This window comes from Nuphar pumila, chromosome 16, assembly GCF_984573655.1.
Source record: "Nuphar pumila chromosome 16, dmNupPumi1.hap1.1, whole genome shotgun sequence".
Taxonomy (NCBI): domain Eukaryota; kingdom Viridiplantae; phylum Streptophyta; class Magnoliopsida; order Nymphaeales; family Nymphaeaceae; genus Nuphar; species Nuphar pumila.
In genome coordinates this window covers 51087823-51115242 of record NC_143264.1, presented here as the reverse complement: position 1 = coordinate 51115242, position 27420 = coordinate 51087823, and the positions used below count along the sequence as shown (strand labels likewise).

Sequence of the window (27420 nt, the reverse complement as noted above, 5' to 3'; positions counted from 1 at the left end):
CTCTTTTAACTAATATATTTTCCCATTTCTCCATCCTTCTAACTGGAGCATCATTAGGCCTTCGCCGAATATGTCCAAACCACCGTAAACGATTCTCTCTCATCTTATTTTCAATGGATGCAATGCCTACCTTCTTACGTATCTCCTCGTTTCGAATCTTATCTTTTATTGATTCTGAGCATGATTTTCATTAAATAGCTTATCAAAATAATCTTTCCATCTCTCCTTAATCTTCTCATCTTTGACTAAAACCCTTTGCACTTCATCTTTGATACATCTAACCATATCCAGATCTCTTGATTTCCTATCTCTCATCTTTGCAAGCCTATAAATATCCTTCTTGCCCTTTTTGGTATCCAACTTGTCATAAACCTCCTTATATACCTTATCCCTCGCATTTCGAACTACTTTTTTAGCTTCCTTCTTTGCTATCATATATTTCTCAAAATTCTCATTATCACGACTCTTACTTAGATTTCTATAATACTCTCTTTTAACCTTAATAGCTAATTTGAAATCCTTGTTCCACCATGATGTATCCTTACCTAGCGGTGCACCGCCTTTAGACTCACCTAATATCTCTTTAACCACCTTTCTCATGCCATTCGCTATCTTATTCCACATTGATTCTGAATCCTCCTCGAGACACCAATCAACTTCATTAACTACCTGCTCTACAAACATTCCTTGTTTAGCTCCTTTCAGTGCCCACCACTTAATTCTAGGATCTATCCCATGGTTGCCAGTTGAGGAAGCGGGAGCGGGAAGCGAGGCACTTTCAAAATTTTAGGAAGCGGGGAAGCGTGGGACCACTTAGTAGCGATTCGGGAAGTGTCTCGGAAGCGACCTAGGAAGCGTCTCGGAAGCGACCTAGGAAGCGTCTCGGAAGCGAGGGGGAAGCGAAAAAAATAAAAATAAAAAATAAAAAATACAAAAAAATTGAAAAAACAGGGGAAGCGTGGGGGAAGCGAGGGGGAAGCGTGGGGGAAGCGAGGGGAAGCATGATGGGAAGCGTGTCCCCCATTAAAGGGAAACACGCTTCCCAAAAAAGGGGGACGCTTCCCCCCCACGCTTCGGAAGTGCGAGGTTTCGCGCTTCCGAAGCACGCTTCGGGGAAGCGCGCTTCCCCTTTTAGCTAGAAGCTTCCGGTAACCCTGATCTATCCTATGTCTATCTCTTTTACGACATTTTCTAATTCTAAGATCTAAAATTAAGACTATGTTGTGTAGCTACACTTTCTCCCGGTATAACCTTACAATCGATGCAACAACCCCTATCTCTTTTTCTAAGTAGGAAAAAATCTATCTGACTCGTATTAACCCCACTTTTAAATGTTACTAGGTGAGACTCCCTCTTCCTAAACCAATTGTTTGCTAAGATCATATCATAAGACAAACCAAAATCTAAAATCCTTTCTCTACTTTCGTTTCTTTCTCCTATGCCATAGCCTCCATAGATACTCTCAAATCCATCCCTACTAATGCCTACATGTCCATTAAGGTCACCGCCGATGAAAAGCTTTTCTCCATAAGATATCCCTTGTACTACTCTATCTAAATCTTCCCAAAATTGACGCTTAATGGAATCATCTAAACCTACTTGAGGTGCATAAACACTAATAATATTAATAATATCCGTACCTAATACTAATTTAATAAGTAAAATCCTATCACCCTTCCTATGGACTTCAACTACATTATCTATAAACTCACGACTAATAACAATCCCTACTCCATTCCTATTCTTATTTATTCCTGTATACCAAATCTTATATCTTCAAGGTTCTATCACTTTTGCTTTCTCACTTACACATTTGGTCTCTTGTAGACATAAAATATCAAATTTTCTCCTACTAATAACATCTACTAACTCTACAAACTTACCATATAAAGACCTTATGTTCCAAGTGGCTAACCTAATTTTATGGTCTTGAACTATCTTCTTTACCCCCACCCGTCCAACAAAGTGAGAGAACCCTTGCCTATTTGACACCACACCCGGGCGCCGGTGTGACACGCCACTTCTGGGTGACGACCTAGCAACCCTTGCCCATTTATCACTGCCTCCAGTACAACGCATCGCTCAGTAGGGAACGCCCTACCGAAATTCTCATATTGGTTCATATTTATAGGGTGTGACTAAGTTTTTATGCTGGCTGTCACTGGCCTACCACAACCCTCCTCCTTTATTCGGGCTTGGGACCGGCAATGTATAACTAAACAGTTATACACAGGCGGAGTTATATTTATATGTATATCTAGTAAGTGAAAATCAATATTAAAAGTATATCATGTCATTTATATTGCATCAACTGAATTTGCTAAAGAATCTAACTTATGTCTACAGACTCAACACAATACACATGCTCTATTTCTCCAACTTCTGTCATCGTAATATATCAGCTGCAAAACACCTTGGGGTTAGCAAACTCGACGAGTTTAGTCCCTAACTAAGATATTGTTTTTTAACTCAGTTAGGGATCGATTCGATCCAACTCAGGCAAGTCACGAGCTGACTCACCGAGTTTGCTAACCATGCTGCAAAGAGCTTGAATCAACCTTTATCTATTGAAATCTCGTTGAAATCTATAAATTGTAACTTTTTTCTATTGAAATCTCGTTTAATCTATAAACTGTCACATAGGTATGCATGCAATAACATAGGAGAGAAGAGGCTGACAAAGGAGAGAGGTTCATAGACGAGGCTGACAGAGGAGCAATCTTCGTCTTCTATTTCTTCTTCTTCTTAGGTTGATAGATGAGCAAGAGGTGGGAGAGAGCAGAGAGTGAGATAAGGGGGAGACGAGAGGTGGGAGACAAGCAAGGAGGTGGGAGAGAGATGAGATAATGAGGGGCCCCGACAAAATAACCCTATTTTTTTGGTCAAATGGGGGCTTTGACCCCCATTTGACCAAAACAAGGTGAGGCGTGTATGCCTCACCCTGAGGCGTACGCCTCAAGGCGTATGAGGCGTGCGCCTCAGGGCTTTTGCGCCTTATGCTTGCGCCTCAAGGCACAAAGCCCCTCGCCTTGAGGCGAGACGCGCTTTTTGCGCCTTGAGGCACGCTTTTTGCGCCTTGAGGCGCGCTTTTAATAACACTGGTTTCATCTAAGGCCACTTGAGTTAATACATTCGGATGTTTGGGGTACCACACCAGTCATATTAAAAGGCAGATACACATTTATGTAATTTTTATTGACGATTTTCTATGCGTACTTGGATTTACTTAAACATAAACCGAAGTTTTTTTTTGCATTTTCAAACATTTTACAAAATGATTAAAAATGAATTTCAAAATGATATTTCCATTTTTCACACCAACTCAGGAGAATTTTTGTCAAAAGAATTTAAGGATTATCTCAATTTACATAGCATCACAGATCAAAGATCTTGCCCTCACATACCTATCTCATTAACCGAATGCCATTTCCTTCTTTGAAAAATATAACCCTAATTAAAAAACTTGTTAAATTAACTTCTGATTACTCTAGATTAAGAGTTTTTGGATGCAAATATTTTGTTTTCATTAAAAAAAATGATAAATTCTCTTTCCATGCCATTCCTTGTGCTTTCTTAGGTTATGCATATAATAAAAAAAGTTGTAGTTGTTTTGATATTAAAAATGAAAAATTATGTGTCAAGAAATGTATCCTTCTTGGAAAAGAAAAGTTTTTTGATTTTGAAAAGGCCAATGAATTAACTGAGTATTCCTTTATGATAGATTTGACTTCAAAGTCTGATAGTTATGACTATGAATGTGACCTTGATGATGGTCAAGATATTATAGATATAGAACAAAATATGATTAATGAATAGCAAACCCATAGGGACATCAATTGTTTGCAATACTCCAAACGTAGGAAATCTAATCTTCCATACACAACAACAACAACAACAACAACTACACCTTCATCCCAAAACAATTGGGGTCGGCGATATGAACCAAAAAAGAAAATCATTCTGAGTCTTCCACATGAATCCTTCTCCTCCAATCATTTCTATCCAATGCCATGTCCTCGGTGAGGTTCAAAGCATTCATATCCTTTCCTATCATCTCCATCCAAGTCTTCTTAGGCCTACCTGACCTCTTTTAACTAATATATTTTCCTATTTCTCCATCCTTCTAACTGGAGCATCATTAGGCCTTCGTCGAATATGTCTAAACCACCGTAAACGATTCTCTCTCATCTTATTTTCAATGGATGCAACACCTACCTTCTTACGTATCTCCTTGTTTCAAATCTTATCTTTTATTGTATTTCCACACATTCATCTAAGCATACACATCTCAACTACACTCATTTTTTTAATATGATGTCTCTTGGCAACCCAACATTCCGTACCATATAGTAAAGCGGGCCTAATTGTCGTCCTATAAAACTTTCTCTTCAACCGCAATGGCATTCTACGATCGCACAACACTCCAGTTGCACTTTTCCATTTCATCCACCCAACCTTTATTCTATGATTTACATCTCCATCAATTTCTCCATACTTTTGAATGATAGATCCCAAATATTTGAAACAGTCATCCACCGTTATTTCTCAATAAAAAAATATTTAGAAGTACAAAACAGGTCATCTAGAGTCTCTAAACCTCCCAGTAAATTTGTGTCCTACAAATCTTTTTCTCGCAAATATAAGGCATTCATTGTATTAATACACTCGTATTTAAAACCTTCATCCTATGCTCAAGCCAAAGAACATATTGAATGGGTAGAAGCCATGAGGGCAAAATTAGAAGCCTTAGAAAAGCTAACACTTGGACTATTCAAGATATTTCACAAGGAAAGAAACCTATAGGTTGTAGGTGAAACTCTTGAAGGATATAAGGCCAGATTAGTGGCCAAGGGATATTCCCAAGAGTATGATATATATTACGAAAAAACTTTTGCTCAAGTTGCCAGGATGACCACAGTTAGGACCTTAATAGCCTTAACTTCTGTTAAAAATAACCTATATTTCAAATGGATGTCAAAAATGATTTTCTCAATGAAAACCTAGTTGAAGAAGTATATATGAAGGCATCACCTGGTATAAGTATTCATAAGGGTAAAACTCTTCGTTTAGAAAAAGCTCTTTATGGTTTTAAACAAACACCAAAAGCTTGATATGACATGTTTAGTCATGTTATGGTCGATATTGAATTTATAACTTGCCTGACTGACACTGCTTTGTTTGTTAAGATTTTTGATGCAAGTATTCTTCTTCTTCTTCTTCTTTATGTGGATGACATGATCACCACCGGAGGAGACAAACAGGGAGTTGAAAATATTAAAAAGCTTCTTAAAAATCATTTTGAAATGACTGATATAGGTTTATTAAGATATTTTTTAGGAATTGAAGTTTTTTATTCCTCTCGAGGTTATTTATTATCTCAATCTAAGTTTGTTTTTGATATTGTTTCCAAGTCCGGAATCACATATGATAAGAGAGTTGATACTCCAGAGGTTGTCGACACAAAAATGCGAATTGATAATAGAGAAACTCTTGAAGATCCCACTCCTTACGGACAACTTATTGAAGCACTTTCTTATCTCTCAATTACTAAATCTGATATAGCACACGCTATACACACAACTAATCAATTTCATCACGCTTCCACTTTTGTTCACATTGGAGTAGTTTTGCGTATTATTAGATATATTAAGTCATCTCTTTCTCAAGGCCTCTTCTTGTCTGGTTCATCTTCATTAGATTTGATTGCTTCTGACTGAGGAGGTAATCCCAATAATAGATACTCAACCACTTATTTTTGTGTTTTCTTAGGTGAATCTTTGATTTCGTGGCGGTGCAAGTAGCAGAAGGTTTATCTTTTATCAACCAAAGCTGAATACCGAGTCATGACCACCACAACGATGAGGGTAGTCTGGCTCAGAAGACTGCTGACTGACATGAGAGTTGAAGTGACAAAAGCCTCACGCAGTTGCTGTGACAATAAGAGCGCAATCTACATTGCCAGCAACCGAACATTTCATGATCGCACCAAACATATTAAAATGAATTGTCACTATGTCAGAGAGGAGTATCTACATGGGACCATTGATCTGCCTTATGTTACATCAGAATACCAATTAGCAGATTTCTTCACCAAACCTCTCACCGCTCTTAGATTTCATTTTCTCTTAAACGAACTTTCGCTCATTGTACCGTAAGTTTGAGGGGGGTATTAAAAAGTGTATATACATAAATGTATAGGTATATATAATTATATATATATATATTATTTATATATTTCCTTTTTTTTATATCTTCATTTCATTACAATATCGATGCTGACTGAAGAGTTGATCCTAATAACAGGCACTCAACAACGGGTTTTTTGTGTATATTTAGGTGAATCCTTAATTTTGTGGAGGTGCAAGAAGTAAAAGAAGGTCTCTTTGTCGTCAACGAAAGACAAATACAAGGACATAGCCACTACCACAATGGAAGTGGGCTGGCTAAGGAGATTGCTGGCAGATATGAGAATTCAAATAACAAGAGCTTCAAAAATATGTTGTGACAACAAAAGTGCGATTTACATTATCAACAACCGTACGTTTCACGAGCGCACCAAAGATATCGAGATAGATTGTCACTATGTACGAGAGGAGTATCTACATGACAATATTGATCTGCCTTATGTTACATCAGAGTATTAATTGATATTCTTCACCAAACCTCTCTCTACTCTTAGGTTTCACTTCCTTTTAGGCAAACTTTCGGTTGTTATACTGTAAGTTTGAGGAAAAGTGTTAAAATCTAGATATATAATGTGTACATGTATACATAATGATATACATATATATGTATTGTATATACTTTGTTTTTGTTTCTTCTGTAATTTTTATCCTTTTTGTTTTTATTTGATTTTTGGTCAAGTCAAGAATTGATTAGCCATTGGACTAGCTCTAACCGTTAGAATTCTAGCCATTGGACTTGCTCTAACGGCTAGAATTATAGCCATTGGACTAGCTCCAAGGACTAGAAATCTAGCCGTTGGACTAACTCCTATGGCTATATTGGGCCTCTTATCTTGTATATGAAAGGGTGTTCCCCCTCCTTTCAAAGAATGCTTCTTTCATACTTGAGGGACATAATAAAATATTATTTTATTCTTGAGCCTTCTTTGTGTGTACCCTTTGTGGGATTTGTGAGTGTGTCCATAGTGACCACTTTTGTGTTTGTCCATTTTGGTTTTTGGTGTACATTTTGCTTGTAATCGAAGGCTCTTTTGTTCTTTACACCAATATAGGAGAAACTCTGATCATGTGGGGGACAATCAAAACCTTTCTGATCAGACTTGTGGCATCTCCTCTCACAACAAACACTATCCTTGGTGAACTCCCTTAGGGGATCATTGGCAGAGAAGAGAAAGAAACCCTAACCTAAAAACCAGAGAGAGGTGTTGGGTTAAGAAGAAGGGTCGGCCAAAGAGAGAGGGCCGAACTTCACTGACCGAAGATGGGAAGAGGTGTTGTTTCCATAGTGACCCCTTTTCTTTTTAATGTTGGCGCCTTTTCTTTTCTGTGTGGTCCACTTGAACCTGAGTAATGTTGTTGCCGATTTAATAGGCACCCAAACCACATCCCAACACAAGTTTAAATCCAACGGTCATGAGCCTTAAAAGTTTCTCATGGCATGTTACCTTCGATAGTATATATATATATATATATATATATATATATATATATATATATATATACATATACATATATAGTGGCTAGATCCATACAAACAAGAAAATGCACCACCATATATTCTCCCTATACATATATGGGGTAATATTTGCTACCCTTGTGGGTAAGGAATCGTCTATTGAAAATTCATGTTTTATTATTTTTTTTAGCTTTTTTGCACATCTGGTCAAAATAGTTGAAACTGACCCTTGGATCATGTTTTTCTGATGTGTATGTTGGATTTTACAAGGTTTGAAAAATCAATGGCATACAATATACCCAATTTTTAACCTTCAAAAAATCATATTTATGATCCAATGGTCCATTTCTACTATTTTGACCATTCTTAACACATCCATGAGGTCAGATTTGTTAACAACAACCTCCCTCTATGAGTTCTAACTAGGAGATTCCTAGCCTAGTTGCTTTGATCTTTAGTCAAACGATTTAGATTAGATGTATAATGTTTAATTTTAACATCTTAAGATTAATGAGTTGAAACTTGGGTGGGTCTAAATAAGAAAAGTCATAAATTAGATGCTCATGTTCCCTTTTTTCTCTTGGTAGTTGAGGTTGAACAACTGGCTCAAACCGAACTTAATACTAAGCCAAGGAATCTTAAACTGCCTAGGTTCAGGCTCAGCTCGGTTCACCTCATGTAACTGGTGGCTATGAGTTACTACTAATTCAAGTTTTGATTCTAAAGACTCTTCTGTCAGGTTTGCAATGCCTTGTCAAATTAGGTTTCCTCAAGATCCTATGAGTGCAAATCACAATAACACTGAACTTTTTACAAGCATGAGAAAATGCAAGTTGTGATTGTGGTCTCACTTGAGAATGCTTGAAGCTTGAGAAAGTTGATTCACTCTTATGACGAACTTTCTCAAGTGTGATGGCTCATCCCATTTGACCAAAGCAAGCATGCTCTAATTCAGCATACAGGATCTATAAAAGGTTGGTTAGCAGGCTTAGCATGATCCTGTCAGACGAAGCAGGCTCAGGGCCCAGTATGCATGATTGAACTTGATCCCAATGGCCAGGCCTAAAAATGTAAACAGTTTGGATTCAGGTCAGATGTGGCCAATACCAGATTCGACTAATCAGATGTTGCTTAAATGGATTTGGATTGAGACTCTGATGGTGAAAGGCTTATACCAAATATGCTTTGTTACATGTAATTGTGTTCGGATATCCATCAAAATCGGATATTCATTAGATGGAGTAGAAAAAGCAAAGCCATATCCGCATCCAATTGTAATCGGATATAGTTACTGAATCTGAGTAAACGAAGTCGGAAAAAATCTGATCCATTGACATGGTCTAATAACCCCTAAGGCTGAGTTCGTGCAAACCAAACCTAGGAGCCACATCCTCTGTTTCCTCATTAAATGAGATAAGCCGTCTCTCTCTCTCTGGTCCTACTTGATGGTGGGGAGTTGTCTGCTTGGGGTTTTCAATGGTTTTTCTGAGTTGGATCTTTTCACATCTCAGATTGACTCCGAACTCTCACAAATGAAGTGAGTTTTATGTCACTTCGAAACCCATGCTTTCTCTTGTTATTTTTTACATTTTAATTTTCCTGCATAACGTCTCTCTGTCTGTCTCTCTCTCTCTCTCTCTGGGAGGAAAATTTTGATTGCCGGGGTTGTGTTTATTCTTGTCTTGTACTTTGGATGAATCATGGGGCGACCAATTGTGAAGTTCAGTATAATGAATTCGGCATGAATGATGAAAGCATCTGCAAGTGACGATTAAGCAAAACAACCATGCAACTATGGTTTTTAGAAGCGTTTAGGACATAAACTGTTTAGGAGCTACTACTCATCTCTCTCTCTCTCTATATATATATATATATATACTTGAGTTCTGATGAACTACTAATCATGCAGGATTTTGGTGTCTTACATAGTGATGCTGCTTGGTGTTTGACCCATATTGGGGATTCCTTTCCAAGGGGAGTTTCTATAGTTTCTCATCTGCTTGCTTAGATATCACAGAGCTCTACTTCTTAAGGTGCTTTGTCCCCCCTAAGTTTCCTCAGTTCAGAGATTGTTTAAGAAATACTTCGATGGATATTGTGGGGAAGACAAAGGAGGACGTTTCACTTCCAAAAGGTCAGTAATGTGATACTAGCTAGCGTCAGTGTATATCTGCATTCTAGTGTCTTGCTTCCTAATTTTGTCGTCTTATGCCATGATTGTTATTTTTATAACTTTTATCTTCTGAGCATGACTTTCAATTTTTGCCTTGTTCACATAATGCTTTGTTTTTTATATCGATGCATTGAGATATAATGCTGAATGCAAACTTTGTTGTCAATGTTTATCAATCTGTATATGGAACTTAAATTATGAGATCCAATTCTATTGAACTAAAATTTAGAAATTTCATTAGATGCATGATGGGATGCACACACTTGCAAACTTTCATGCCTTCACAAACAGTAGATATACATAGACTGTTTGGGACATGGTTGCCAGTTGAGGAAGCGGGAGCGGGAAGCGATACGGGAAGCGGGAGCGGGAAGCGAGGCACTTTCAAAATTTTAGGAAGCGGGGGAAGCGTGGGACCACTTAGGAGCGATTCGGGAAGTGTCTCGGAAGCGACCTAGGAAGCGTCTCGGAAGTGACCTAGGAAGCGTCTCGGAAGCGAGGGGGAAGCGAAAAAAATAAAAATAAAAATAAAAAATACAAAAAAATTGAAAAAAACAGGGGAAGCGTGGGGGAAGCGTGGAGGAAGCGTGGAGGAAGCGAGGGGGAAGCGTGATGGGAAGCGCGCTTCCCATTAAAGGGAAGCGCGTCCCCCATTAAAGGGAAACACGTCCCCCATTAAAGGGAAGCGATCTTCCCAAAAAAGGGGGACGCTTCCCCCCACGCTTCGGAAGCGCGACGTTCCGCGCTTTCGAAGCGCGCTTCGGGGAAGCGCGCTTCCCCTTTTAGCTAGGCGCTTCCGGTAACCCTGGTTTGGGACTTCCCTGTTCAAAAAGCGATGAGTGGAGTAAAGAAGTAAAAGAAGGGATGGGGGTGAAAAGTGTTCACTATCATACATTTTTTTTTCACATCCTGCTTCCATGCTACTAGTCAGATGGTCTAAATATTTAATGTTTTTTCCACTCTTAGGAAATTAAAAATGATTCCTATCTTGCCCCTTACTCAAAACACTTGCGTGCTTCATTATGGGCTAGGGTCGGATCTGATCATTGGTGGTTCTTCTCATTGTTAACATTTAAATATGAACAGAGGGGGGTTGTTTTGACCAAATCTGACCCCATGGATACGTTCATAATAGTCAAAATAGTAGGAATCAACTCTTGGATTGTAGTTTTTCGACGTAAAATGCAATTTTATTAGGTGTGAAATTTTGGTACATTGTAGGCCGTTGATTTTTCAACCCCCGTAAAATCTTACATACACACTGGAATAACATGATCCAAATACCGATTTCTACTAACCCAAACATGTGGATCACATCTGGAGAGTCAGATGTCCAAAAAACATTAATTTTTTTAAAATATTCTAGTTTTTTACTAGGGGGTTCCTTACCCACGAGGGTAGCAAATATTAACCCTATGTATGTATGTCAGTCACAAATATCGGCATCGGCTATATCTTAGCGAGACTATTTCTCGCAATATTATAGGTTTGGTGATAAATCTTGAAAAAATCTTGGGTCTTAAAAAAATAAAAAATATATAAAAATAACAAAAACAAGAAAATATCATCTTTAGATAATAAAATACATATATAATAAAAGAAGTAAGTAAAAAATGCAAAATAAAGAAGAAAAACACATTTAAGATGTAGAAAATAAATAAAAACAGTAACAATAATTGATAATATCCCAATATTATCACGAGAATATCGTGATATTTTTGTGATAATATCACTATATTATCAAATTGGCGATATTTTTAAAATATCACTATATTTTACCTATAATATCGTTTGCTGAAAATACAGTGATAATATCGCGCGCCGATATCTGCCACTATTATATATATCCTCCAAATCCCTTAAGAGAAACTTATAAGTAACCTATACCTAAACATTGACATGAGCATTGATGTCGGACATAGTGAGCCTTAAAAATTCAGATACGTGGACACAAATAAATAAATAAATAAATCTCTTGAATTCAGTGATAGACCTTCCATAGTTCCATCTAGTGCACCATATGTCTGCTGATGTCAGGCATACATTTGCTGATGTCATCTTCTGCAGTTTGAAGCTATGATTTTGGATCTTCTTCTCTGAACAACTTTGACACCTATCTTGGTTGATTTCTTATTTGTTTCTTCGATTTGATCAATGATTTCATCTTTGTCTTCTTATATAAACTTCTCAGAAGTTCGTGTTAAATTGACCTACAATTTTCTATTGTGGCATGGGACTGCTGTGCCCTGTATCCAATATATGAAGTTGTCTTGTCACATAGATGGAACATCACCGCCTTTTAAGTATGTTTCTCAGACAAAAATAAAGATGGGCTGAAACTTTATGGTTCCTAATCATGCTTACGGGGGCCTGGCTTGCTAAGGACAGGTCTCATAGGCTGGATTAATTTCACATTATTAGATAAGATTCTTACATGAGTTATTAGGTTTCGAACATGGCAGAGTTGTCAAAGGAATTGCATAATTCTTTTGCACAAGTGTCCTAAGTCAATGTGATGAATCTGCGTGTTGACTTGCAGGAAAGGTGAGAAGTTTGTCTCCAAGTATCTTAGTAAGATAAGGTACATATTGTTAGAATACAGCATTGCATATGCGTATGGATCTGGATCTAGATCCAGATCCATATTATATGTACACATGTTAAATAGGTTTTCAGTAATGGCATTATTGTAATATGTATATGTTTCTAATTTATAATGCTTTTGAAGTGCCGCCCCAGCCTTTCGTGAATTGCTCCCTCTCTCTCTCTCTCTCTCTCTCTCCCTCTTATCTCCTGTGAACAATTCTGATATGGTATCAGAGCTCGTGGTGAAGGTTCTTCAAAGCCCAGCGTGAACAGCAACCCAGCGTAAGTTCCAGCGTGAGAAGCGTGAACAGCAACCCAGCGTAACAAAATTTCTGACAGATCGTGGTGAAGGTTCTTCAAAGCCCAGCGTGAACAGCAACCCAACGTAAGTTCCAGCGTGAGAAGCGTGAACAGCAACCCAGCAACCCAGCGTAACAGAAGTTCTGACAGATCGTGGTGAATGTTCTTCATCCTGAATCAACAGATCGTGGTGACATCTTCTCTTTTCTTCTGAATCTGAAATTTCATCTTCTGAAATTTGATACCTTTTTCCCTTCTCCTTTCAGCGTGCTCATCGTTCATTGGTATTTGTTTACCTTCTTCTTCATTCAACGACTGTTTTTCAGATTTGTGTTTGCAAATTTTTTTTAACACCAACGACTGGTTTTTCAGACCTGTGTTGGTTCAATCTTCTCCTAAACACCAACGACTGTTTTATTGTTGTTTTAAGTGTTCTTTGTGCGCCATTTTTGGTAGTACAAGTATATGCCTTATTCAAAGTTTACTGATTGATTAAGTGTTCTCAAAATCTGTTTTATTTTCTTCCCATTCATCTTGTTTGCTTATTCATCGTTTCACTGCTATGGACTTCTCTTCGTCATCCGGTCCCTCTGCCAATTTCTTGAGTCAGCTCGTTACTGAAAAACTTACTCATTCTAATTTTTTGACCTGGAAGAGGCAAATCCTTCCTTTTATACGGAGTCAGGATCTCGATGAACATTTGGGTGGGTTAGTTTCTATACCACCACGGCTTATTTTGCAGGAAACCAAAGATGAGAAGGGCGACACAATTACCATTTCTATTAAGAATCTAGAGTATACAGCTTGGAGGAAGCGGGATCAGTCTTTGGTTGCTTATATTACGTCAACACTCTCTCAAGAAGTGTTGGTTACTCTTTCAGATGATTGCACTGCGGCAGATCTGTGGAGTAAGTTGTCTCAGACATACTCTCAGATATCAGAAGCCCGAGTTATGTACTTAAAACATGAATTTCAAAGTTTGAAGAAAGGCTCCATGACAGTCATGGAATACATAGGTCGCTTGAAGAGTATTACTGATCAATTGGCTGTTGCTGGAAGTGCTATTGCAGATAAAGATAAAGTTCAACAACTTCTCAATGGATTGGGTCCTGATTTTGACATGTTTACCACAGCTTTATCCTGCCTTCCTCACTTGCCCACTTTTGACGACCTACAAGCGAAACTTCTCCAGCATGAGATGATTATGAAGCAAAGGGCAGAAGGAAATGAATCATCTCGTCCTCATTCAGTTTTGGCCATGGACACTTCTGTAGGTTTTGGACGAGGGAATGGAGGGCATCAAGGAGGTCGAGGGCGCAGACGTTTCGGGCAGGGAGGACGTGGTATCTTGCCTACACCTAATATTTCAGGGGCCTTTAATACAGGGAATCAGAGGAGAGTGCCCACTTGTTTCTTATGTAACAAAAGAGGACATGTGAAAGCTGATTGTTGGTTCAATCTACAGAATAGAGGAAAAATAAACAAAATTGAGAATAAATCAGCTACTGTTGTGGACACAAAAGTGCCATCCACAGATGTGCAACAACTTTTGTTATCAGCATTGTCACAGATGTCGATCAAGCAAAATGAACAAGGCGAATGGTATGTTGATTCAGGTGCCGCCACACATGTTACGGGTAATGCGGGTAAGTTATCTCACTTATTGCCTTATTTTGAAAAAGGTAGTATAGTTACGGGAGATGGAACTTATCACTCCATTAGTCATACTGGCAATGCACATATCCCTATGTCAAAGTCCTCACTTCACTTGTCCAATGTTCTTCTTGCTCCTAATATTAAAAAGAACATTGTTTCTGTAGCTAAACTTGTTGACGATATGAATTCTTCCGTCGAATTTACTCCCTCTTCTGTTTATGTTAAGGATCTACGAACGAAGGAGACGTTCGCTAAGGGGGAGCGACAAGGAAACATGTACGTCTTCAAGGAGATTTCTTCAGTGTCTTCACCCTCAGTACCAGTCCTCCAGTTGAAGTCGTCCAAGCGTTCTTCAGTGTCTTCGCCTTCAGAGTCTTTGTTTTTTCCTTCATTGAAAGTTTTTAATTCATCTCATTGTAATAAGCCAGATATTTGGCATAGTCGTTTGGGACATTGTAGTCGAGGTTTCGTTGAAAATCTTGTATCCGATGGTCTCCTTCCAGCATCTAGTTTATGTTCATCTTCTGATAATAATAATAAATGTTCTTCATGCGAACTCTGCAAAAGCCATGTCCTTCCTTTTCATATTATCAATAAAAGAGCTTCAAAGCCATTTGAGATTATTTGTTCCGATGTTTGGGGACCTGCACCTATTCCTTCTCTTTCTGGTAGTCACTACTATGTTGTCTTTATTGATTCCTATTCCCGTTATACTTGGATATATTTCTTAAAACACAAGTATGAAGTTTTTTAAATATTTCGGGAGTTCCATTCGATGGTCAAAACAAAATTTGCTTGTGATATTGTGCATTTACAATGTGATGGTGGAGGAGAGTATTCATCGAACGAGTTTATTGCCTTTCTTCGGGATAAAGGAATAAGTCGACAGGTTTCTTGCCCTCATACTCCTCAACAAAATGGGGTTGCGGAGAGGAAACACAGGCATATTGTCGAGAGCGCGATGAGCATGTTACATGATAGCAATGTGACCGTTAGTCTCTGGACAAAAGTTTTTCACATATCTGTTCATATCATAAATCGTCTTCCTATGACACTTTTGGATCGGAAATCTCCCTATTATACTTTATTTGGGCAACATCCCTCTTACGATGAGCTGCGTGTTTTTGGTTGTGTATGTTATGTACATATTGATTCATCTCTGCGAAATAAGTTTCAGGATAAGGCTGTCAAGTGCAGATTTGTTGGGTATGCAGATGAATACAAAGGTTATCGATGCTATGACCCTACTACAAAACGCATTAGGACCTCCAGAAATGTTGTTTTTGACGAACAAAATTTTCAGGTCAATGACTCTGCAGTGTTGCCACCTCGAGAATTAGAAGTATATGATCCATGGATGAGCGCAGACCTCTTTGCTAATACAGGAGAAACATGTCAGACAAATTGCTCTTCTTTTGGCTTGAGTAGGGAATTGAATGACTCACAAATGCATGTTGAATTATCTCCAGTTGAGCCACCCCCAGTAGAACGTTTCTCTGGACAAATATACACTAGACGGAGCAAAAATACAGAGCCGAGGAATGTGGAGGAAAGCATCGCCAATGAATCGGCTCAAAGGCCGTCACGCATTAAGCATCCTATTCAACGATGGGTGAGTTATGAGACCTTCTCTCTTGATTTCCAGTTGTTTATGTCTCAGCTCACAAAACAGGATGAACCCACTTGTTTTAATCAAGCTCTTCAATCCCGTCATTGGACTGAAGCTATGAATGAAGAAATGGAAGCTCTTCATGAATGCCAGACTTGGGAAATAGTCCCTCGGCCAGAAGGAAAGAATGTAGTTGGCTCAAAATGGGTTTATAAAATAAAATATAAGCCTGAAGGAAGTATTGACAGATATAAGGCGCGACTTGTTGCTCGAGGATTCACACAACAATATGGTGAAGACTACGACGAAACTTTTAGTCCTGTAGTCAAAATGGGTACTATTCGTATTATCATATCCCTAGCAGTCGATCAAGGTTGGAGCCTTAGCCAGATGGATGTTAAAAATGCATTTTTGCATGGAACTTTAAAGGAAGAAGTATATATGGAGCAACCACCTGGTTATGCTGAGAAGGATCCTATTGCCTGGGTGTGCAAACTAAGGAAATCTTTGTATGGGTTGAAACAAGCGTCCCGTTCCTGGTTTGAAAGTTTTTCTATGCAGATTCAGAGTTATGGTTTTAGAAGATGCTCTCTGGATCACTTTCTCTTTCTTTACCAAAAGGCGGACATTGTTATACTTCTTCTTATATATGTTGATGACATTGTGAGCACTGGGAGCTCAGATAGTCATGTGCAAGACGTGAAACAGTTTTTAATGAAAACTTTCAAGATGAAAGATTTAGGGGAGTTGCGGTACTTTCTTGGTGTGGAAGTTGACAGACAACAAGACACATTGACACTCATGCAACAAAAATACACTCTTGATCTTCTGGAAAGAGCCGGGATGACAAATTGCAAACCAGTCAGCACTCCTGGTGTATTACATCAAAGGCTGAGCTCTGAAGATGGTCATCTTTGTGTCAACCCTACAACGTATAGAAGTCTCGTGGGGATGTTACAGTACTTGTCCTTTACCAGACCTGATATAGTTTATGCTGTCAATCAGGTATCCCTGTTTATGCATGCTCCAACGGAGGGTCATATGGAAGCTGTGAAGCGCATTCTACGCTATTTAAAAGGAACTGTAGGAGACGGACTTGTTTATCGCAAGAACGATAATCTGCATAGAGGACATACACTCATCACTTATATAGACGCAGATTGGGCAGGGGATCCAGATGAGAGACGATCTGTCTCTGGATACTGTGTTTATATTGGGCACAATTTAGTGTCCTGGAGCAGCAGAAAACAAAAGGCAGTGGCACGATCGAGTACAGAGGCTGAATACAGATCGATGGCTGCAGGCACGGCAGAGGCCACATGGATTAGACACTTATTGAGTGATCTTGGGGAGACAATTATTCGATCATTTCTTTTATGTGACAATCAAAGCGCAATAAACATTGCATGTAATCCTATCCAGCATAGCCGAACGAAGCACATTGAGATTGATCAACATTTCATACGGCAGAAAGTCGAGATGAAGGAGATAGAACTACGTCATGTTCGAACAGAAGATCAAGTGGCAGACCTATTTACCAAGGGATTAACAGGACGTCAATTTTGGCTATTGAAGAGCAAGTTGTGCATGCTCTAAAATCACGTACAACTTGAGGGAGGGTGTTAGAATACAACATTGCATATGCGTATGGATCTGGATCTAGATCCAGATCCATATTATATGTACACATGTTAAATAGGTTTTCAGTAATGGCATTATTGTAATATGTATATGTTTCTAATTTATAATGCTTAGGGTTTTGGTGGTCGAGCATTGAAGTGCCGCCCCAACCTTTCGTGAATTGCTCCCTCTCTCTCTCTCTCCCTCTTATCTCCTGTGAACAATTCTGATACATATATGATTAGCTGGCTATGATACAAGCTTAGTAGTCACAATCCTGCCTAGGACTCCTAGGCTACCTAGGCTACCTAGGCACAAGTCTACCATCTAGGAGCACCTAGGTGCGTAGCAAGTACCTAGGTGGGGAGGCACCATGGTTGGTAGTTATACACTGCCGGTCCCAAGCCCGGATAAAGGAGGAGGGTTGCGGTAGGCCTGTGACAGCCAGCATAAAAACTTTGTCATATCCTATGAAAATGAACCAATATGAGAATTTCGTTGGGGCGTTCCCTACTGAGCGACGCGCTGTACTCTCTAGGCCCGGAGGCAGTGATAAATGTGCAAGGGTTGCTAGGTCGTCGCCCAGAAGCGACGCGTCACACCGGTGCCCGGGTGTGGTGTCAAATAGGCAAGGGTTCCCTCACTTTGTTGGACGGGTGGGGGTAAAGAAGTTAGTCCAAGACCATAAAATTAGGTTAGCCACTTGGAACATAGGGTCTTTAAATGGTAAGTTGGTAGAGTTAGTAGATGTTATGTGTAGGAGAAAGATTGATATTTTATGTCTTCAAGAGACCAAATGGGTAGGTGAGAAAGCTAAAGTGATAGAACCTTGGGGATATAAGATTTGGTATACAGGAATAAATAGGAATAGGAATGGAGTAGGGATTGTTATGAGTCGTCAGTTTATAGATAATGTAGTTGAGGTCCGTAGGAAGGGTGATAGAATTTTACTTATTAAATTAGTATTAGGTACGGATATTATTAATATTATTAGTGTTTATGCACCTCAAGTAGGTTTAGATGATTCCATTAAGCATCAATTTTGGGAAGATTTAGATGGAGTAGTACAAGAGACATCTTATGGAGAAAAGCTTTTCATCGGCGGTGACCTTAATGGACATGTAGGCATTAGTAGGGATGGATTTGAGAATATCCATGGAGGCTATGGTATAGGAGAAAGAAATGAAAGTGGAGAAAGGATTTTAGATTTTTGTTTGTCCTATGATATGATCTTAGCAAACACCTGGTTTAGGAAGAGGGAGTCTCACCTAGTAACATTTAAAAGTGGGGTTAATACGAGTCAGATAGATTTTTTCCTACTTAGAAAGAGAGATAGGGGTTGTTGCATCGATTGTAAGGTTATACCAGGAGAAAGTGTAGCTACACAACATAGAGTCTTAATTTTAGATCTTAGAATTAGACAATGCCGCAAAAGGGATAGACATAGGATAGATCCTAGAATTAAGTGGTGGGCACTGAAAGGAGCTAAACAAGGAATGTTTGTAGAGCAGGTAGTTAAGGAAGTTGATTGGTGTCTCGAGGAGGATTCAGAATCAATGTGGAATAAGATAGCGGGTGGTATGAGAAAAGTAGCTAAGGAGGTATTGGGTGAGTCTAAAGGCGGTGCACCACTAGGTAAGGATACATCATGGTGGAATGAGGATGTCAAATTAGCTATTAAGGTTAAAAGAGAGTGTTATAGAAATCTAAGTAAGAGTCGTGATAATGAGAATTTGGAGAAGTATATGATAGCAAAGAAGGAAGCTAAAAAAGTTGTTCGAAACGCGAGGGCTAAGGTATATAAGGAGGTTTATGACAAGTTGGATACCAAAGAAGGCGAGAAGAATATTTATAGGCTTGCAAAGATGAGAGATAGGAAATTGAAGGATTTGGGTATGGTTAGATGTATCAAAGATGAAACACAAAGGGTTTTAGTCAAAGATGAGGAGATTAAGGAGAGATGGAAAGATTATTTTGATAAGCTATTTAATGATAGTCATGCTCAAGATCTTGGAGACTTCTCCATTCCTTTTCATGAGATAAATCGTGACTTCATGCGCAAGATTCAAAAGAAAGAAATTGCAGAGGCTTTGAAGAAAATGAAATCAAGAAGGGCAGTTGGCCCAGATGGTATACCTATCGAGGCTTGGAAATGCTTGGGAGAGAAAGGTTTAGAATGGTTGACAAATCTTTTTAACTTGATTTGGCGAACAAATAAGATGCCTAATGAGTGGAGGAAGAGTACTTTGGTGCCTTTATATAAGAATAAGGGTGATATACAAGATTGCACAAACTATCGTGGTATAAAACTCATGAGTCATACTATGAAACTTTGGGAGAGGGTGATTGAGTCTAGGTTGAGGAAGGTTGTCATGATATCGGAGAATCAATTTGGTTTTATGCCTGGAAGATCAACTATGGAAGCTATACATCTTCTTAAACAACTTATTGAAAGATATAGAGAGAGGAACACAGATTTGCATATGGTTTTTATTGATTTAGAGAAGGCATACGATAGAGTACCTAGGGACGTTCTCTGGTGGACAATGATGAAGAAAGGTGTTTCTCTCAAGTACATTAGTATAATTAAAGATTTGTATGAAGGAGTAGTAACCAATGTCCGCACTTGTGGAGGGGTGTCAACCAATTTTCCGATAACGGTTGGGTTACATCAAGGATCTGCTTTAAGCCCTTTCCTATTTGCGATAGTGATGGATGAGCTTACGAGATCAATTCAAGAAAATGTACCGTGGTGTATGTTGTTTGCTGATGATATTGTTTTGATTGATGAGTCTAGAGCTGGGGTTAATGCTAAGTTAGAATTATGGAGACAGACATTGGAAGCTAGAGGTTTTAAGTTGAGTAAGAGTAAGACTGAATATATGGAATGTCGGTTTAGTAAGCAACGAAGTAGTGATGGGAGTGTAGTGAAGCTTGGTGAGCAAGATATACCGGTGAATGATTATTTCAAATATTTGGGATCCATCATTCAAAAGTATGGAGAAATTGATGGAGATGTAAATCATAGGATAAAGGTTGGGTGGATGAAATGGAAAAGTGCTACTGGAGTGCTGTGCGATCATAGAATGCCATTGCGGTTGAAGGGAAAGTTTTATAGGACGACTATTAGACCCGCTTTACTATATGGTACGGAATGTTGGGCTGCCAAGAGACATCATATTCAAAAAATGAGTGTAGCTGAGATGCGGATGCTTAGATGGATGTGTGGAAATACAATAAAAGATAAGATTCGGAACGAAGAGATACGTAAGAAGGTAGGTGTTGCACCCATTGAAAATAAGATGCGAGAGAATCGTTTACGGTGGTTTGGACATATTCGGCGAAGGCCTAATGATGCTCCAGTTAGAAGGTTGGAGAAATGGGAAAATATATTAGTTAAAAGAGGTCGGGGTAGGCCTAGGAAGACTTGGATGGAGATGATAGGAAAGGATATGAATGCTTTGAACCTCACCGAGGACATGGCGTTGGATAGAAATGATTGGAGGAAAAGGATTCACGTGGAAGACCCAAAATGAATTTCTTTTTTGGTTCATATCGCTGACCCCAATTGTTTTGGGATGAAGGCGTAGTTGTTGTTGTTGTTGTTGATATTTAAAACATTATAATCATGTGTTGGTTATGTATTTTGAAACATTTAAGGTTTCAAGTTTTTTATTTTTAATTTTAAATACTTATATTCTTTTGAGGGTCTTTAGGTGATGCAACTAAGCAAATGTGATTAGGTGGATTTGAATGTTACAAATGATTGTGTTTTAACTGTTTAGCTTTGTTCATGAATTATATGTTCTTTTTTAGTTTTAGTTGTTTAGCTTCATAAATTGTTTTTAATATATTTTTTTATTTATTTTAAGAATTTTTGTAATTATTATTTTTTATTTTCTCTATTTTTGGTCCTAACTAGGTTGACTAGTCTTTCCTAGGTGTCGACTAGGCCTTTTAAGGGACTGGCACTTAGGTGTAAACTAGCGTTTTTGACTACTTAAGATACAATAGCCAGTGTCAAATTCAAACAAAAAAATTATTTTACCCTGCTCTGTCGGAGAGATGGTTAGGAGCTTTGCCATGAGCATTTTGTTTAGGCCTCCTTATCCTACCTTTGTTGTATTGCAGCATCATTTACTTTAGCACGAGAGCTTATTTGAAACGAAGGCTAACAGTCAGGATGTGTTATTCACTAACAATGTCCAATCAAGGCATTGGAAGAGTTCCTTTTGCTAACAAAGGATGATACAGGTATAACAATGCTTGTGAGAACAATTTCGGTTTTGCAAATAATTATAGTACTTTACCCTGTGCTGTTGGAGAGAAGGTTAGGAGCTTTGCCATGAGCATTTTGATTAGGCCTCTTTATCCTACCTTTATTGTATTGCACCCTCGTTTACTTCAGCACAAGAGCTTATTTGAGAAGAAGACTAACAGTCAGGATGTGTTATTTCACTACTAATGTCTAGTCAAGGCAGAGGAAGAGTTCCTTTTGCTAACAAAGGACAATACAAGTATAATAATGCTTGTGAGAACCATTTCGGTTTTGCAAATCATTATAGTAATGCTGCTGACTGTGGGTGATGATTTCATGGAATGGTGGTCATAGGCTTTCCAGCAACACCTAATATGGACCAAAGAGGAAATATGAATGTGTTAGTATTATGGACATGCTAGTAGTGAATCTTCTAATTCTCCCTTTTTTTTTCTTGAGCAAAGCAGATTTCCTAATTCTAAATCGCAGTGATGCAACTTTTCTTGAAAGTATTTTAAAATAGATTTTTCATTAAAAATTGTCTGTGCAAACCATGTATCAAATCTTAAATTACCGGTTCACACTAGTGGTGAAGTCCAGGTCGAACTCAGGGAACGTGTTTATAACTTTTGTACTCCACACAGAACACTCTTTTTTACCTTGAATCAAATGTAAATAAAATGTGCTACCCTATTACAGAGGTTCGAGCAAAAATAAAAATTATTACTGGCCAGTGGCCCTAAAAAATAAAAATAAAGAAGAGAAAATCTGCAGGGCTTTTTTTCGCTCGCGATTTAGCTTCCCTTGTTCGTACGGGCACATCCCTCGCTATCGCGCTTTCGTCAACAAGAGTGAACCCACCTGCAAAACACAAAAACCACAAAACACACAAACCAACTAGATTTCTTAATCTAGACAATGTTAGTTTGCAAAAAGTAAAGATTAAATCTAAAAAAATACAAGACTCTAATTATAACTAATTCTAAAGGCAATCAAATTTTCGACTAAAGTTCAATGAAACCTTAAAGAAAACAAGACGAACTAAAGAGATTCATCTAGCAAGCAGAAATGAAAACCAGCCATGCTTCTAATTTATTTTTTTGAATCCGAACAACTTTATCAATTCTGTTCTGGCCTGGCGTGCAGACCGAATCCAATCCTTACTCACCCGCTTTTTATTCAGTTCAGCAATCTAAAAAAATAATCTGTAAAGAACGATCTGCGCTGATTGTAAAGGCTATTCGATTGGTAGATCTGTTAATCAAATAGTACTTACAGTGGCTATAACTCTGACGTGATCTGGGCCCAATCTGCGTGCTGTCATGCTGGTTACGCCGTGGATCAGACCAAGTCTGGTTGTGATTAACGTTAGCCGAGTCTGACCCGATTGGGCTTGTGATACTGTGGGCAGCAAACTTTATCAAAAAATAAAGATAGTAAGCTGGTCTGATTGCAACAAAAAACGCAGATTGAATCTGCTGGATTGAATTGAATAAACCAGAAAACACAGGCTGATCAATAGCGGGTCAGATCTGCAGATTAGAGAAATATGGACTAGACTTAATCCAATCAGATCTGACAGATCAAAGCTATCTCTAGCTCAGATCGGCTCGGCCTGATATGGCAGATTCGGCTGGAAGGGCTGGGGACCGATCAGATCTAAAGACAGATCTGATCGGGCCTGCTTGGCTGTAATTGGATCAGGTCCAGCGATAAATTTTTCGGCCTGCAGCTAGGCAGACCTGAATCGGCTAGCTGCAGATTGGTCTGGGCAGATCAGACCTAAAAAATGTATACAACTAAACTGAATTGGTCTGATTTGATAGGATCAGGGTTCGGCAACTCCGGTTGGCCTGATCTATTTTGCTGAACGGATCTGCGCTGGCAGATCAGATTTGGGCTGGTGTTGCTCAGGATTGACAGATCAGGTCTGCCGATGATGGCATATCTGATTTTTTATTTATAGATTTTTTTTTGTATTTTCTTTAGGAAACTAATAAAAAAACTAAATCAAATAGAACACTAACCTCTATGCTGAAAACCAAAAAGTTTCTATATGCAATATCTAAAAACTATATGCATTCAGCAATTCAGAAACCTATTTTACATGCAGGAATGTAAAGAGAAGGGGGAGAAGAGACGTACTTGTGGTCGCCTCCGACGGAGTGGGGAGAACAGAGCGGTCTTCCATGATGTTCGCACGTCACGCATCACCTCCTGACAAGAAAAGAAGAAGCCGGCGAGGAAAAGGGGAAGAAAGGAAGAAGAAGAGGGAAAACAAAGAAGAGAGAGAGAGAGAGAGAGAGAGAGAGAGAGAGAGAGAGAGAGAGAGAGAGAGAGAGAGAGAGAGAGAGACGCCCCTTCTCTCTAATCTCTATTATTTATAGGCTCTAATTAGGTTTTGGAAGTGTTTAAAAAATTTTTCTAAAACACTTTCAAAATTTTCAACAAATTCATAAAGCCTCTGTCTTCAAAACTATTTTCTAAAAAAAATCCTGTTAGTAAAAACTGAATTTTGCTAAAACATTCAAGTGGGTCAACACTTATTTATTTTTCTATTTAATTGAAATCAATAAGTGCCCTGCAGGATCGCGCCAAACATTAATCAAACATGATTTTTTAATGCTCATTCCACACAAAATCATGCATACAACGTGTATAAATTATGCATGATCACGCAGCACACAACATACAATTCAAATGTTAATTCCACCTATGAGAATTAACTAAGACAGTTGAGCATAAGAATAATGTTGCTGTCCTGAGTACTTCCATGTAGAGTCTTAACACTATGTAACATGGACTCTTCTAAAAGGTCAAAGCACCCGCATTGCACCCGCGTCCGTGTGAGTTCGACACTTGGATACGGCTTCTGCAGTGTCAGGTGCAGTCAACTACACTGGGATCCATTTCTGTCCAAAATTGGGATCAGTTAACCCTAACGGAGTACAGTTATCTCTATAATGTACACTTAAATACGTATTCACACACACACACACAAAATATATATATATATATATATATATACCCCCACTCCCAAGTTTTTTGAAACTGCTGTCGCACCCTTCGCACCCACACCCATGCCCACACCCGCACTTATTTGACATAGGTCTAACACTAAAATTGCCCACAAAGTTGTTCATGGATAGTGGAGCTGCAAACTATGTGACAGGTAACTCAAATTTGTTCTTCAATGTTGTCCTTATATAGGTAAAAACACCATTATTACTAGTAATGGCATGATATATTATATTACTTACATTTGTGCTATGAATCTTGAATTTTTTGAAGATCTAAATACTATTCAGAATGTGTAGGAATCTCATTTCAGTGTATGAGAATAATTTCACTTTCTTACTTGACCTTAATTATGTTTTCTTGAAAGGCATGTCAACGAGGGCTATTTATGCTAAGGGATCACAGCGTGAAAAGACTTTATGCCATAGACAGTTCGATGAAGAAGCCCTAGGTTTTGGCTTTATCTAAAGCATATAGTGATGTTGATGTTTGGCACCGTAGGTCGAGTCATTGTAGTAGAGAGTCTGTATCATTTGTTTGTGATAACCCAGGCATATTGATGCAGCTTTTGAGTATTTATGTTATAGTTATCAATTTGGCATGCTGCATGCATGGTCGTTTACTTTTTCCTTCCGATAGTAAACGGCTTCTTTTTATATCATGGAAAGTGATGCTTTTCCCACAAAAATGCCACCTTTCACAGATCCATGTTGACAATGTAAACAAAGACTTTCGAGGAACTTCCCCACGCAACCACCCTCTCTCCTTAAGGTCAATGCACTCTTAAGGGTTGGACAATCCTTCCATTGATGGAGCTCTCCATTCCATGAAGCTCTGACCCACAATGAAAACATGTCCATAATATTAGTCAACAAGTCTTCTCTTGTCTGTTGCAAGTTACAACCGGGATAATTGCCAATAGGTATTGTCGCTTATAGAGTTATAGTTTCACTGTTTCCCCTTTCCCGGGTCAATACGACACCTATACAAACCCTAATGGTTTGGATTTTTTTTTTTGATATATTAGGGAGGATAAATTTTGATTTGTTAGCTGCTAACTAGATTTGAAATTTGGAAGGTTTGTAAATATTAAGGAGTTGAATGCTGTTTTCAGAAGATGTAAAATGACCCTCAAAATCCTAGTTAGTCCAATGTTTAGAGGGTAGTTCTCCTGCTTGTTTGCTCCCAAAATTCAAATTGTTATGGATAGCCAGGTGGACGGCTTTTGATTATTCACAAATGAGATCCCATTGTGAATAGAGAACAGATGTATGACATCCAAATAGAAGAACAATGAACCAGGAGGTTGATAGTACTTTAATTTCCTTGGAAATTCTAATAGCAAAACTGTCACCAAACCGTGTTGTTGCTATGTTTATACTTTTTCTTATTCATTCTTTTGCATTTAAAAAATAAGAAAATTTTAGTGATTTGATGAAATTCGAGGTTAGGACAATGTTTGAAGGATGCATCAACCAAGCGTCTTGCTTAAGCCGAATCTTTTATCATTGATATAAAGCTTACACACATGCATTTATTTTAATTTATATTCTCTAGACTCCGTGTGTGTGTGTGTGCATGCACATGTGTGTGTATGTGCATGTGTTTGTGTTCATGTATGTGTGTATGCATGCGCCCGCATGTGTATGTGTGTTCTGTGAGCTTCAAGAAAGTTGCCTGGGAAATACATATTAGATTATTATGTACATGTTTGTACGGATCCGTGTGTTTATACACATTTATGCTCTGGTGCTTATTGTGAACCTTTATTGGATGTGCATGTGAATGTGAAAAGAAGATTATTTTAACCTAAAGAAAATAGCTCTTTCTTCAACAGGAAAAGGAAATAATAAGCTGAATTTGTTGAGATCATTACATACAGATTAGATATCAAACAAAATACTTATTTGTAGGGTTGCAAGTGTATAATTCATGGGATATTGCTCCCTTCTAGTTGGGAATCTCATTTGTATTCCTAGTTCACCCACAACATGGAATAAAAAACATGAAAGGGACTAAATAGAAGAATAGAGTGCCGATAGAATGAACCAGACATGGGCTATTCAGAACATGGTGGAACATAAATAAGTAAAATCATGCTATGGACCACTGGCAACTTTTGTAGCAAAACCCAGCATAACATCCTAGAGTTTCTTTGTTCCCAAATAAAACCAAAATTCCATTGCAAACTTCTGAATATCTTTTCTTTCTCAGGAATTATTGTAACCATATGCCTCTCAGTATTCTATATTAAATTGGTTTCTAGATTACTACTTTGTATATATGTGCTCCATTTTGTTTCATTATAAAAGGTCAGACAGTTAATTATCCTTTGTCCTGGAGTCATTGTTTGCTATGATGAAAGTAAATCTTATTTATGGTACTTATGTTTGCTTTTCCGTAATGCATCTTTAGGTGCGGCCAAGTTGATGGCCACCATGCAATAACTATAAAGTGGCAATTCTAATTCTCCATGGAGCAAGCATTAGTACTTCAACATCTTTTGTTTCATAGTTTACAATTTCTGCTTGCAGGATTATTTAATTTCTTCTTAGTGAT

The 27420-nt window shown here is 38.3% G+C and overlaps 1 protein-coding gene across 3 annotated transcripts in view; it reads left to right on the top strand.

Annotated features, from left to right (window-relative positions):
- LOC149813238 (protein Dr1 homolog) overlaps positions 1-27420 on the top strand; it is a 108528-nt gene that overhangs the window by 30138 nt on the left and 50970 nt on the right. Inside the window, exons 2-3 of one of the 3 annotated variants that reach the window (XM_089990748.1) lie at positions 9551-9775; positions 27277-27349. The exons of 1 other annotated variant lie outside the window; for it this stretch is intronic. Coding sequence is in view for 1 of the 2 variants with exons in the window: in XM_089990747.1 (XP_089846873.1) it covers positions 9730-9775 (46 nt within the window). In the remaining variant the exon portion in view is untranslated. The remainder of the gene's footprint in view (positions 1-9550; positions 9776-27276; positions 27350-27420) is intronic. One more of the 3 variants, XM_089990747.1, reaches the window with a different exon arrangement.